At 48.4% G+C, this 14,473-nt stretch overlaps 2 protein-coding genes and 1 non-coding gene across 3 annotated transcripts; all 3 read left to right on the plus strand.

Moving 5' to 3' along the window:
• The first annotated feature begins 230 nt into the window (after window positions 1-230).
• Window positions 231-8,947, plus strand: LOC124661336 (putative serine/threonine-protein kinase-like protein CCR3). The gene is made up of 4 exons (XM_047199194.1): window positions 231-881; window positions 1,002-1,457; window positions 7,865-8,608; window positions 8,701-8,947. The coding sequence occupies exons 1-4, from the start codon at window positions 411-413 to the stop codon at window positions 8,728-8,730; spliced, it is 1,701 nt and encodes a 566-aa protein (XP_047055150.1). The 5' UTR covers window positions 231-410; the 3' UTR covers window positions 8,731-8,947.
• A 1,590-nt stretch (window positions 8,948-10,537) lies between these two features.
• LOC124662146 (pentatricopeptide repeat-containing protein At3g16610-like) lies at window positions 10,538-12,904 on the plus strand. The gene has a single exon (XM_047200026.1). The coding sequence runs from the start codon at window positions 10,538-10,540 to the stop codon at window positions 12,902-12,904; it is 2,367 nt and encodes a 788-aa protein (XP_047055982.1).
• A 1,354-nt stretch (window positions 12,905-14,258) lies between these two features.
• On the plus strand, window positions 14,259-14,331 carry TRNAK-CUU. Its single transcript has one exon. It is a non-coding gene; the product is annotated as a tRNA-Lys (tRNA).
• Window positions 14,332-14,473: the final 142 nt, after the last annotated feature.

Consider the following 14,473-nt stretch of genomic DNA (forward strand, 5'->3'; position numbering starts at 1 on the left):
GATTGTATGTGACCTACACAAAAATGAGAAAATGGAAATTTCTATTCTTGTGAATAGTACAAATCCAAACATTATAAAAACATTTGAACATTTTTTCATTTTCGTGTTCATCCAATCGTATTTTTTCATGAAAGCTTACACGAGTAAGTATCAACATAATACGTACATGCAAAAAAAATTTAAGACTTTTAAATAGCATATTTTTCAATTTTGAAAAACTGGGTGCATGCGCACCCAGGTTTCAAAAGTGCGTTTCGCGTTAACATTGTAATAAATAAATACTACTAGGATCATATAAATTATTAACTGTCTAAACAACTTTGATAGTTTGAATCAATTTTTTGGTGCTTTAGAATTCGTCAGACCTCATTTTTTTCCGTCATTCGGCACCGCAGGTAGAGCCAGCTGCTATGGCGCTGTTGACTGGGCTGGGCCAGGCGGCGACCGTGGCGCAGCTGGTTGGCGCAGATGTCGGCGGGCTCATCTCTATGATCTTGCAGGCTGCCCTGACGGCCCGGCAGAACAGAAAAGAGTGTGAGCAGCTCGCGCGTCGTGTCCTCATGATCGCACAGCTGCTTCCGCACGTGCAAGACCCTGAGGCGGCGGAACAGCTGGCCGGGCTAGGTGGCGCGCTTCGGGACGCCCACGAGCTCGTTGTGTCCTGCCAGGGGAGGAGTGCGGCGTACCAGTTGGTCATGGCCGGCAGGCAGGCCGAGAGTTTCAGGGAGGTGCAGAGCAAGATCGACTTCTACCTCATCATCTTCCCTGTGATCAGCCACATTGGCATAACACGCCGCCTTGAACGAATCTACAACATCCTTATTCAAGATGATTCGACGAGTGCTGAACCGTCTCAACTTCCACAGCCATCCGAACTGCAGGTAGGTACAACTTCAATACAAATTGGTCCTTGCAGATGACTAGACTAAGAAATTGACATGCATGCTACATGATAAAGAGGTATGTGCTCATTGAATGCTCATTTGCGGTCTCTTTTTTAGGACTTTACAGAGATTGCTCAGGAGGTAGTTCCAGAAGGAACCCAGGAATTCACATTCGCGGAGATAATGTCTGCCACCAATAACTTTTCCCTTGACGCCGTGATCGGTGAAGGCAGCTTTGGAACGGTGTACCGTGGCAGGTTTCACGATGGGCGAGAGGTGGCCGTGAAGCGCATGAAGAACTTACACTCAGGCTATTTACAGGAGGAGTTCCACTCAAACACTTTTCGGGAGAACTACGGCTCAAGCAATTTAGAGGAGGAGTTCCGCACGGAGCTCGACATCCTATCACGGCTCCGACACAAACACATCGTCCGTCTCCTTGGCTCATGTATGACTGTAGGCAAGGACAAGCACCTGCAAGCTAATACGGAAAAGAAGAAAAAGGGTCTACTAACAAGGCGGAGAAAAGAGCCGGAACAGCAGCCGGAGAGGCTGATCGTCTATGAGTACATGAAGAACTGATGCAGCCCCGCCTATCGTCGACGCTACACCATGGCCAAGGAGTCCCCCAAGTGGACCAACAACATCAAACCCCGCCATATATGTCAAGGTGAACTCCTTCCTCTCTATGGTCGATCTCAACACCAACTTGGATGGCATGCTACCTCATGCCTATCATGATGTCTATAGGTGCCGACGTCGACAAGGACCAAGAGAGAAGGAACCCCCATGGTGCATGGAAGAAGGAAGAAGAAGAAGGGAAGAAGAGGAGAAGGAAGAGGAAGAAGAGGAGGGAGGAACAGGCCGGCCAGCCCAGAGGCCGGTCAGACCGGGCCACAGACCGGACAGGCCGGCGCAGAGTCCGGTCAGACCGGGCCACAGACCGGACGCACCCAGGCATCGCACCGGAAGCCAACCGGACGGAATCTGCGAGGTTTCCGGTTTGCGGCCGGTCGACCGGACCAGTGACCGGACCACCCGGTCCACAGCCCGGTCTGACCGGCCCCAAACCGGATCCGTCGGGTTTGACCCACCAACTTGTACCTTTTCGACCCATGATTGCCTTGTATGCCTATATAAGACCCCAGCTCGCCCCCATAGCTGGTTAGACTTGTTTAGAACTCAAACCTAACTTTGAGCTTAGTCTCCCTTGGGTATCATCCCTCTGTAATCAAGGCAACCCTTGTTGTTGTTTGGTGAATTGCTATGTGAGATTCTAGTGCAAGGCACTCTCTCGCCTACCAATTCCCTTGCTCCAACACCGATCTCTCCTCCGGGATTCTACCTCGAGTCTCTCCCGGGTGATTCTATTGGCGTGGTCCATCGAGCCACGAGGGTAAGTATCGATTGTATCGGGTTGGTGTGCGTGGATCTTCGTTTGCTCTTCGTGTTCTTCGCGTTCTTCCACCTCTCCCCCTCCTTCCCCCTTGATTCCTCGGGTCAATCGCGAGATCGGGCCACAATCGGGGTCTTAGACCTCATCATATGGTATCAGCAGCCTTTGGTTTCCGCGAATTTGACCCCCCACCCATCCAATTCCCCTCTAAAAATTTTCCCCAAAAATCCCCAAAAAATAGCCCTAATTTGCCTTTGGATGGATCTGCGATTTGGTTGCGTTTTGAGTGGTTTTGGTCCATGGATTTGGTGTTGAGGTGCTTGATCTACTATTTCCCCCACTTTCTAGCCCCCAATTCCATCGTTTTCCTTCGATTTGGTCGATTTGGTCTTGGTTTGGGGAAGAACAGGAGAGAGAAAGCTCCAAATCGACGAACCCGGTTTCAAACCCGGTCAACCGGCCCCCAGACCGGACCATCCGGCGCAGAACCCGGCCAACCGGCCGCAAACCGGACAGCCGGTCCAGGATCCGGTCCAACCGGGCCCCAGACCGGACACGCCGGCGCCAGCTCCGGTCCGACCGGACCAGCGACCGGGCTCCTCGTCTTCGACCTCGTCGTCCGGCGATCTCCACCACCACCACCACCACCACCACCATCGCAGGTATAACTTGCAGTGACCCTTGTAACCCTCTTCCTTTTGCGATCTATCCTATCGAGCATTGCTTGTCTAGTGTTGCGAGACATTGCACGTGGCCCCGCATTGTGAGGTGTGTGTGTCGCGTTGAGTAAGGCACCCAAGCAAACACTCGTGTGGCAAGATAGCAAAAGCGAGCTAACGCTAACATAGTGTGAGAAAAAGCCGCCAAAACACAAAAAGAGTGCAAGTGCACAATAGAGCAAAAGAGTGCGAGTAGCACCATACATACATACATCCATATACCCATACATACAAAAGTGTCCATGTGCCACCAAAGATAAAAACGAGTGCAAGTGCCACCATATACAAGAGAGAAAAAGCTTTTAAGCAAAGAGAGAAGAGAAGAGAGGCCGCGTGTGAATCTTGTTGTCTTTTCATTTGCAACCAAAGCTTTGCCTCTCCTTGTGTTAGTGTGACACCGAGCAACCTTGCTTTCGGGCTTTATACACTTTTCCGCTCATTCCTTGGTCGCACTAACCCCGCTTATCCGGTGTGTGAGTTCCACATCTTTTCCGTGTTTATAGTGATCATCGCTTTGACATTTGAGTTTTTGGACTTCACCCACCCTTAACAACACACTTGATTTCGGATTTCATCTTTTGGTTTTCCACCACACTCACCTACCACCATATTTGCTAGCTTTTGCGTGTGTCTTTGTGTGAGTGCCCGATACAATTGTTCTAACTCTCGGTTTGTTGGATCACTCCAATCTTGTCATACCACGGTAAGATTGCGAGGTAGTGTTCTTCCACTAACATACACCATATAGATACCGTCTTGCTAACATGTATAGCGACGAAGAAGATACGGAGGAGTACACGGAGCACTTCGAGGAGGATGCCTCTTCAAGCACCACGGATGTGGAGGAACATGTGGAGCTCTACACCGACTATGGCTCCGCAAGCATCGCCTACATGACCGACATCGAGGAGCTCTACACCGACTTTGGCTCCGAGAGCATCGCCAACATGGACGACATGGTGGAGCACCACCTTGAGGATGACATCGACGAGATCTACATCGACAATGGCTCATCAAGCATGGACGACATGGTGGAGCAACGCCACGCCTACGACATCGACACCATGGCGGAGCCTCACCTCGACTCCACCTTGTACACCGCCGATGCTCCCACATACCCATACTTGGCCAATGGAGCTACATATGAAGATCGAGGACCTCAACGATGGCATCATCATGTGGATCATCAAGAGCGTCCTCAACATATTCGGCATCGACACACTTCTCCGAGCTCCTCAAGGCGCCATCATGAGAGTGCTTATGCACAAGATCAAGGACATCATGTGGAGTACCAAGAGCGTCCCCAACATGATCGCCATCGACACGCTTCTCCAAGCTCCTCTAGGCGCCACAAGCAACATGCCAAGTCGCATGAGCCATCATCTAGGCAAGGCAAGGACCGTCATCGACTCACACCATCTCATGATCGTCGTCGACCACCACCACCTCATGGTCTACATCGACATCCCTCCACACATGATCTTCGACGACACCACTCAAGACATGGTGATGAGGCAAGAAGACGAGAGCCTCGACATGAAGACCTTCCTCATAAGGCGACTTCTACCTCTTGCGCCACCACCACAATGGCCCCTACCTCGTCATATGCCTATGGACTCCGATGCTACAAGTGCAAGCAACATGGCCACCCTCCACGGGAATGTCCCAATCTCCTATGTGAGGTGTGCAAGGCCAAGGGTCACACGGCATGGCAATGCACAACGCCAAGCGCCAAGAAGCTCTACTTCGACGAGCTCAATGCACAAGTCTCCAAGATGCCACCACTTGAGGACGACTTAGGAGGCGATGGAGTTGAGCATGGTGAGCATGGGATTCTCCCTTCACCTACGGAGGCGCATGGAGTTGAGATGGTTGAGCATGGGAAGTTCCCTTCAACCAAGGAGGCGCATGGAGATGAGCAAGTCGAGCCTACTCCCATATGCTTGATTGATGAGTTGGTACCAATCCCATGTGAGCATGAGAGCCACTTAGCCCACTTGAGCGAGAGTGATAGTGAGTTGAGTGACTTCCACCCCATATGTGAGTTTGAGTGCTTCCATTTGGAGGACATGAGTGATACACAAAGTGAGTTGAGAGAGGTAGATGATAGGTCCATGGAGGACATCGCATTTGCTAACACATTAACCTCTCCCTCGCTTGTGTCTTCTTATGTTGCACTAGGTTCCACGGAGGACGAGTTCCCGCTCATGGAGAAGATGTACATGGTGCATGAAGATGATGATATCTCACCATGCTTGCTCCAAGATGGACATGTCGACCACATGGATCCTCCTACTTCCACAACACCTACTTCACATGAGTCGGCCTACAAAGGTAACAACATAGGTGTTGATGATGCCATGATCCCACTAGTGGACATGATGACTTATGAGCGCATGCATGATCTTGATGATACATTGGCTACGTCACTTGATTCTTTCTTATTCCCATGTGATGCTTTGCTTGATAACATTGTTGATCATGTGGAAGTGAATTCTTGTGATTCCATGACCATGCCATGCTATGAGAGCTTCAATTTTTCCACCATTGCTTGCAATATGTCGACCACTTACTCTTTACCATGTATTGCTTGCAATGATAATGACAAGGATGACATTAGCTTCCAAATGCTTTGTCCCAAATGTTTACACTATTCCATGATCCTTGCATCCAAGATTGCGAACAATTGCTCTTTCTTATGCTTGGTATGCAAGAATGCTTATTTCATTATCCATGAGATGGCCCCCATAGCCTTCTCTACTTTTGATGATCATGAGTTACCACATGCCATGAATGCACCTTCTTGCCATATGCACCATCGCCATGCATTTCATACTATCTTGATTGACACTAATGGTGATGTGCACAAGACATGGAACATCATGATGGATGATGTGTTCCTCTACCATGCACACACGCTTTTTGTTCTCTCCATTGTGTGTATAGGTACCCGACCGATCACTTCCACCGCTACGGAGCATGAGCTCACCAAACGTGCAATTGAGAGCTACCCCAACAAGAACGAGATACATGGGATACACACCAAAGGGTATGTCCCCAAAAACTTTCGCCCTCTTTTGCCATGTCTTGACGAGTTTCCGGTTTGGTCCAACTCCTCGTCACCTCTTTTGCCCCTTATGCAACATATATTGACACATCTTGTTGGCACAATGGTTGTTGTATGTATTGATGATATCATCATACACTCCGAGAATCTCAAGGATCATGTCATAAATGTGAGAGACACATTATGCACCTTGTGCCACAAGTTACAACAAAAGTTGCTCTTCTTTGAATTTCTCATTTCATCTTTGGCATTTGCAATGGATTCTTTGACACTTGAGGATACCCATACTCGGCTCACGCCAACCATACTTTCCCAAGTTAAAAGTCTCCATAGCTTTGCCATTGCACATATCAATTTTGCCCCAAATTTTGCCGCCGATACTTGCCTTTTGATTGTTCCATTTGTGTGGGACAATGCTACACACCACATTTTTGACACCTTCCAAAGCAAACTTTTACTTGCACAAACTTTTGTCCTATCACATTTTGGATACATAGACACTCTTTTGATCACCATTTTTGCCCAATGCCTTTTGGAGAAACGACTTGATGCTTCGTATTTGATTGAGAGCCTCTTGTTCGCCGGTCACCAAATTGGCATCCACAAGCTTTCCTTTTGCAAGTTGTTTTTCCCCTTGTTCTTCTTCGACCGAGACTCGGCCCCTCCACCACTACATGGGAGACCCGTGATGGACTACAACAAAAACGCCCGCACTACGACGAGTTTCCCTAAGGGCACAAGGGCAGCTATACAAGTCCTTCCCGTCTACTTCATTGGTGAGGAGGAGCAAGAGTCGAGGACGACTCTTCCCCAAGGGGGGGGAGATGATGCAGCCCCGCCTATCGTCGACGCTACACCATGGCCAAGGAGTCCCCCAAGTGGACCAACAACATCAAACCCCGCCATATATGTCAAGGTGAACTCCTTCCTCTCTATGGTCGATCTCAACACCAACTTGAATGGCATGCTACCTCATGCCTATCATGATGTCTATAGGTGCCGACGTCGACAAGGACCAAGAGAGAAGGAACCCCCATGGTGCATGGAAGAAGGAAGAAGAAGAAGGGAAGAAGAGGAGAAGGAAGAGGAAGAAGAGGAGGGAGGAACAGGCCGGCTGCAGCCTCGAGGCCGGTCAGACCGGGCCACGAGACCGGACAGGCCGGCGCGAGAGTCCGGTCAGACCGGGCCACGAGACCCGGACGCACCCAGGCATCGCACCGGAAGCCAACCGGACGGAATCTGCGAGGTTTCCGGTTTGCGGCCGGTCGACCGGACCAGGTGACCGGACCACCCGGTCCACAGCCCGGTCTGACCGGCCCCAAACCGGATCCGTCGGGTTTGACCCACCAACTTGTACCTTTTCGACCCATGATTGCCTTGTATGCCTATATAAGACCCCAGCTCGCCCCCATAGCTGGTTAGACTTGTTTAGAACTCAAACCTAACTTTGAGCTTAGTCTCCCTTGGGTATCATCCCTCTGTAATCAAGGCAACCCTTGTTGTTGTTTGGTGAATTGCTATGTGAGATTCTAGTGCAAGGCACTCTCTCTCCCCTACCAATTCCCTTGCTCCAACACCGATCTCTCCTCCGGGATTCTACCTCGAGTCTCTCCCGGGTGATTCTATTGGCGTGGTCCATCGAGCCACGAGGGTAAGTATCGATTGTATCGGGTTGGTGTGCGTGGATCTTCGTTTGCTCTTCGTGTTCTTCGCGTTCTTCCACCTCTCCCCCTCCTTCCCCCTTGATTCCTCGGGTCAATCGCGAGATCGGGCCACAATCGGGGTCTTAGACCTCATCAAGAACGGTACGCTCTTCGACATCCTGCATGCTGACCATGGCTCATTCGAGTTGTCGCCGGTGATTTTGTCGTGGAAGATGCGCATTGGCGTGCTCCTCGATGTGTCGCGCGCCATTGAGCACCTGCACTGCCATGCCAAGCCACCGATCATCCACCGTGATACCAAGTCGGCTAACATCCTTTTCGATGCCAATTGGGTGCCGCATGTGTCGGACTTTGGCTCGTCGGTCGCATGGGACACGGCAGTGGAAGTCTCCCAGGTTGTAGGCACAGTCGGGTACATCGCCCCCGAGTACATGGCCCGTGGTCATTTGAGTCCCATGATCGACGTGTACAGCTTGGGTGTGGTGATGCTAGAGGTTCTGACAGGGAAAAAGGCATTTTCGCAAGGAAAGAGACTTGGAGCTCTCCAAATCTTACCCAATTTTCCGGACAGGCGAACTGTACCCATCATACCGGATTTTCTAGACAGGCGACCTGTACCGGAGCCAACGCCATGGCAGCTGCAGGCGCTGAAGCGTGTGGCATGGACGGCACGATGTTGTGTGAAGTTGGATGTGAAGGACCGGCTGGCCATATCAGACGTTGTTGCCAACCTTGAGATGGCACACGAGTTGATATGCAGAGACGACACAGGTTCAGTAGACGAGCCAAGTTTGGTTGACGAGTTTCCAGACTCGCCGCCAGACTCGCCACGTCCCAACAGTGTGTCATTGGCAAGCTTCGAATACCAGTCCGATCTGGTAAACTACAAATCAATCGAACCCTGTTTATATTTATGAATTCAGTTGTGTTCGTACACTGATGAAGGGGCTCGCTACTCGTTTTCTGATAGGAATCTGAGGTGTTGGAGGAGGGGCGTTGACACCAATCCTTGGAGGCTTCAATCACCCGATGAGCATCCTGTTCTACACATATAGGTAATGCCCTCTTTTGGCAACCTACATGTTGCGACGAGGGGTTTAGCACATGTACATAACAAGCAAGGCACAGGTTAGGCTTGCAGCACATATTTGTATGAAAGATATCAAGACAAGTTGTATGTATGTACTGTTGGTGGAAACGATGACCTCTACCTGGCCTCGGTTACGTGTTATATTAGATGGAAAAGCCCCATCTGTGACACATACATGGAAAGACATAATTGATATTACAAAGAGGGCAAGAGGATTACAAAGAAGGCAGGAGATAAAAAGGAACGAGCCAATCACTCTATGTAGCCGTTGGGGTCAACTAGCCGTTGGTGTACTACACCATACGTGTTGCCTGGCACATATGTGTGTTGGGTACAACTATGTTTAACATGTACTTCAGAACTGAGATAGGAGAAGTAACAATAAATACATTCAGGGATTGCAGTTAGAAGACGACATATCAAGACAAAAAAAAAACAATTTGATGAAGACAACGTACCAGTTCATCATGTCATGTGGTACCTGAGCAAGCTAGTAAAGAGTTCAACTCATAACACGTTATTTTCCTTAAGCAGATGATGTTGTCATATACAATCAGTGAGTGTACAAGACTGTGCATAGGCTAGAATTACAAATTTACAATAAGTGTGCGCAGGATGATTGAAGTGTAAAAATAGGAGAAGTGATCCATATGTACATTAACGACAATGTACTGATTATACAACCCATATGTACATTTGGTTGTCTCTACAAACTTAGCTAATATTTGTTAGCATTCTATGGGGTGTACTATTCCCACATTAATGTAAAAATTTACATTACAAGTTTAACTATTTTGTATTGTTCCCACATGATTATTACTTATTTGAGTTAACCATTTCATAGGATATTATTCCGTCTTACACAATTCTACTATATAGATAATTTTAAAGCAGAACTATATTTTTTGTTAAATTTTATTCATGATTTAAATATATTTTAGACATGGGAATAGGCAGATCCTCATTTATGAGACCCTCAACATAAAAGATAAAAAATTCTCTAATTTTATTACTCCTATGTATTTGCAATTTTACGTTTATGTTTCTGTTTTATATCTATGAAATGTGTGATGGCTCTAGTGAGTACGTATATAATTTTTTTATATCTAAATATACACTTTTAGACCAGAGTATGCATGTCTTCCTAAGGAGTAGGAAGAAGATTCTATGGCACACAAGACTTCAACAAGTTGTTTGTTCTACGAAATATGGTTTTGGGGGTTGTAAGGCATGAATTAACCATGAGAGACTTTACGTCCCGGTTATGGATGGAGATATAGTAAGATATGCTATAAAGTGATTAATTTTCAACACGCGGCTTTCATATTATGAGTGTTTGCAAACATAGATATTGTAACGACTCTAAAGACCTTAGACTGTGCTCCTCTTCGAATTAGGAGTTCATGGAACTAAGTTGGGTCAACAATCTTTACATGAAAATTATCACTAACTGTATGGTTATGAGGATTATTATAGCCCTCCCTCACAAGGTCAAAACCCTTTCGTTTTTGTTTCTAGAATTATGAAAACCCTGTCAGTGTGTCTTGTCAATATTTTAGGTGAAGAGGAACATTCTCATCAATAGAGGTACAACCCAACAACTGAGACTAAAACATTAGGCCCAAACAGATAGAATGGGCCACTTATGGCCTAGACCACACAACGGAAAAGTCCACTTTCTTCTCTTCGCCTCTCCAGTCGAGTTAAACCATGCGCGATGCGGCTCCGACTTCCCGCCACCAAATTGAAACCGGCCGCCGCATTACTACACCACCCGCCGCCGCCTCCTCCGACCGCCGCCCGCCTCCTCTCCGCCGTCGCGCCTCCCTCCGACGCATGCCTTCTCCAGCAGCAGCAGCAGCTCGACGACCACATCGCCCGCGGCAACCTCTCCCTCGCCCGCCACCTGTTCGACCAAATCCCCGACCCGGACGTGCGCGCCTACAACGCGCTCATCCGGGCCTACTCCTGGCGCGGGCCCGCCCTCGCCGCCGACGCGCTCGTCCTCTACCGCGCCATGCTCCACGACGGCGTCCCGCCCAACAAGTACACCTTCCCCTTCGTCCTCAAGGCCTGCTCCACGCTCCTCAACCTCCGCGCCGGCCGCGCCATCCACCGCCACGCGGCCCGCGCGGGGCTCCACGCCGACCTCTTCGTCTCCACCGCCCTCATCGACCTCTACATGAAGTGCGCCTTCTTCCGCCACGCCACCAACGTCTTCGACCAGATGCCCGCCAGGGACGCCGTCGCCTGGAACGCCATGCTCGCCGGGTACGCGCTGCACGGCATGTACCGCCACGCGCTCGACTACCTCCTTCGCATGCAGGACCACCGCCTCAGGCCCAACGCCTCCACCCTCGTCTCGCTCCTCCCTCTGCTCGCCCAGCAGAGGGCGCTCTCCCAGGGGAAGTCAGTGCACGCCTACAGCGTCCGTGCCTGCCTCCACGACAAGGACGGGGTGCTCGTCGGCACCGCCCTGCTGGACATGTACGCAAAGTGCGGGCACTTGTGTTATGCCTGCAGGGTCTTCGAGGCCATGTCCGATAAGAACGACGTCACCTGGAGTGCGCTGATCGGCGGCTTTGTGCTCTGCAACCGAATGCTGGAAGCCTTCCGCCTGTTCAAGGACATGCTGGCCCAAGGGCTGTGTTTTCTTTCTCCAACCTCTGTCGCCAGCGCGCTTCGAGCCTGCGCCAGCCTGGCCGACCTCCGTATTGGTAAGCAGCTGCACGTCTTGCTCGCTAAATCTGGGCTTCACTCTGACCTGACCGCGGGGAACTCGCTCCTCTCGATGTACGCCAAGGCTGGGTTGATCGACGAGGCTACGGCGCTTTTCGATGAGATGGTCGGCAAGGACACGGTTTCTTACAGCGCGCTTATATCAGGGTATGTGCAGAATGGCATGGCAGACGAAGCCTTTCTCGTCTTCAGGAAGATGCAAGCCTGCAATGTCGAGCCGGATGTTGCCACGATGGTGTCCCTCATCCCAGCCTGTTCGCACCTGGCAGCTTTGCAGCATGGGAAGTGCAGCCATGGTTCTGTCATAGTCCGTGGCATTGCATCTGAAACCTCTATATGCAATGCCTTGATAGATATGTATGCAAAGTGTGGAAGGATTGATCTGTCCAGGCAGATTTTTGATGTGATGCCAGCTCGGGATATTGTGTCCTGGAATACTATGATCGCGGGATACGGAATCCATGGACTCGGGAAAGAAGCCGCTGCATTGTTCTTAGACATGAAGAATCGAGCTTGTGAACCAGACGATGTCACCTTCATCTGCCTGATTTCGGCGTGCAGCCACTCTGGACTTGTGACTGAAGGGAAACGCTGGTTTCACACGATGGAACAGAAGTATGGTATAACTCCAAGGATGGAGCACTATATCGGCATGGTTGATCTTTTGGCCAGAGGGGGTTTCCTTGACGAAGCTTATCAGTATATCCAGAGCATGCCACTGAAAGCAGATGTTCGTGTATGGGGTGCCTTGCTTGGTGCCTGCCGGGTTCATAAGAACATTGACTTGGGAAAGCAAGTGGCTAAGATGATCCAGAAACTAGGACCTGAGGGGACTGGCAATTTTGTTTTGCTGTCCAACATATTCAGCGCTGCTGGTAGATTCGATGAGGCGGCAGAAGTTCGAATATTACAGAAGGAGAAGGGTTTTAAGAAGAGTCCTGGCTGCAGTTGGATCGAGATAAATGGCTCTCTACATGCATTTATTGGTGGAGACAGATCTCATCCACAATCACCTCAGATATATCAAGAGTTGGATAGCATCCTCGTAGATATTAATAAACTGGGTTACCAGGCTGATACCAGTTTTGTTTTGCAAGATCTTGAGGACGAGGAAAAGGAAAAGGCACTTCTTTACCACAGCGAAAAGTTAGCAATAGCTTTTGGCATCCTCACTCTTGGTGAAGATAAGACCATTTTTGTTACAAAGAATCTCCGTGTTTGTGGAGATTGCCATACTGTTATCAAGTACATGACCTTAGTCAGGAAAAGGGCTATAATTGTCAGAGATGCCAATAGATTTCACCATTTCAAGAATGGACAATGCAGTTGTGGAGATTTCTGGTGACAGCAAAAACAGTCTGGGTCATGACAGCTCAGTTATGCCAGTTCTGTTTTGTATCAGCCATTCATCATCTCTTGAACAGTCAGGGACCCCCTTAGTTCCCTGGTCTATTTAAAATTTCCTAACATATGCTCTACTGTGAGATTTTGTATGTTGTTCCAAGTTATGCCCTCATAATGGGTAATCCAAAGTGAATTGATGTCATAAATTCAAATAGAAAGTCATTGCTGTTCAGGTTGGTTCTATCATGCCCAGTCAGAGGCAACTATCAACAGTTAAGGTGTTCAGTAGGGATCAAGGCCGAATGAACTAATAGAACTTCTGTCTCAAGTTCAAAATTGATGTTTGGTTTGATTATGCAGGATTGATTTTCAGCTCAGAGAGGTACATGCTTAGTATCATCAGTCCACTTGATTAAATGGTATCACAAATACGCTCCAGTGCACCTCCATATCATGAAGGTAGACTCTTAAATCACTTCTCTTCTGTTTAGCACCTCCAAATAATATGCATGCAGGTTAGAAAAATGTTCCGAAGAGTTAAGGTAGACTCTTAATCCACTGCGAACTCTAGTTAGACGAAAATAATAAGCTACTGTACAGCATGGCATAACGGGACACAGTACTGATATAGTATTGAGTTAGCTCAAGTTTTTTGGGAAATTAATTGCCACAATTAAGCGTAGAAAGTCGAATTATACGATTTGTTGGCTTAAAATCTTGAGCTATGCAACACAAATCTGCTTCAAAACCAATAAAGTCAAACTGTACACTTCATTCATGAAGAATTGGAGAACGTTGCCAATCATTTCACCATCCATCCCATTGGGACTGAGTTTATTTCACATCTTAGCTGCCCGCACAATCTGTCATTGTCGAACCATTAGCTCATTCGAGAAGTCCATCTCTGTTCTGTAGCACAGTCACACAACCAGACCTTTCTCTCAACAGCTTAATGCTAACTTATTATTACTGTTGCATTGAACTGGATGGCCAACAACCTTCAGGGATCCTGGACTCTTAAATATGAAGAGAATGCGTGCACATAAGGCGCGATATGAATGAGCTGGAGAGCAAGAAACTAGAATATCTGGTCATTTGGAACAAAGAAATGCTTGAGATCTTACATGTTGGGGATAGATAACCTGTTGGTGGCCATAGCCTCTCCCGGTATTGGTTGGACTGCCATATATGGCCATTGGTGATGGAGTGCCATCACCAGTTCTATTTCTTGTTCTTTTTACTAAAGTACTGTGCTGATCCATGGCTATTCTCACTTGTCAGTTCTTTGCAGTTTTTTTTTTGTTGATAAGACGTTGGCAAGATCATATAAGGTTTACTGAGGTAACATTTCAAAAGCCCGTCTAGCTCAGTTGGTAGAGCGCAAGGCTCTTAACCTTGTGGTCGTGGGTTCGAGCCCCACGGTGGGCGAATAAAATTTTTTTTTGCCTTCTTTTAGCTACAAACTTTGTGCACAGTTTGTATGGTAATCTTGTGCAATTTTTTTGTCCTTCTTTAGCTACAAACTTTCTGCTGGTTTCTTGATAAAATGTGCAGAGTTTGTATGGTAACT

This window comes from Lolium rigidum, chromosome 6 (assembly GCF_022539505.1).
Source record: "Lolium rigidum isolate FL_2022 chromosome 6, APGP_CSIRO_Lrig_0.1, whole genome shotgun sequence".
Classification (NCBI taxonomy): Eukaryota; Viridiplantae; Streptophyta; class Magnoliopsida; order Poales; family Poaceae; genus Lolium; species Lolium rigidum.

Coding starts and splice junctions, on each gene's coding strand:
- LOC124662146 (XM_047200026.1), top strand. CDS start 10,538: ATGCGGCTCCGACTTCCCGCCACCAAATTGAAACCGGCCGCCGCATTA.
- LOC124661336 (XM_047199194.1), top strand. CDS start 411: ATGGCGCTGTTGACTGGGCTGGGCCAGGCGGCGACCGTGGCGCAGCTG. Junction 882..1,001: donor CACAGCCATCCGAACTGCAG/GTAGGTACAACT, acceptor TCTCTTTTTTAG/GACTTTACAGAGATTGCTCA. Junction 8,609..8,700: donor TCGAATACCAGTCCGATCTG/GTAAACTACAAA, acceptor GTTTTCTGATAG/GAATCTGAGGTGTTGGAGGA.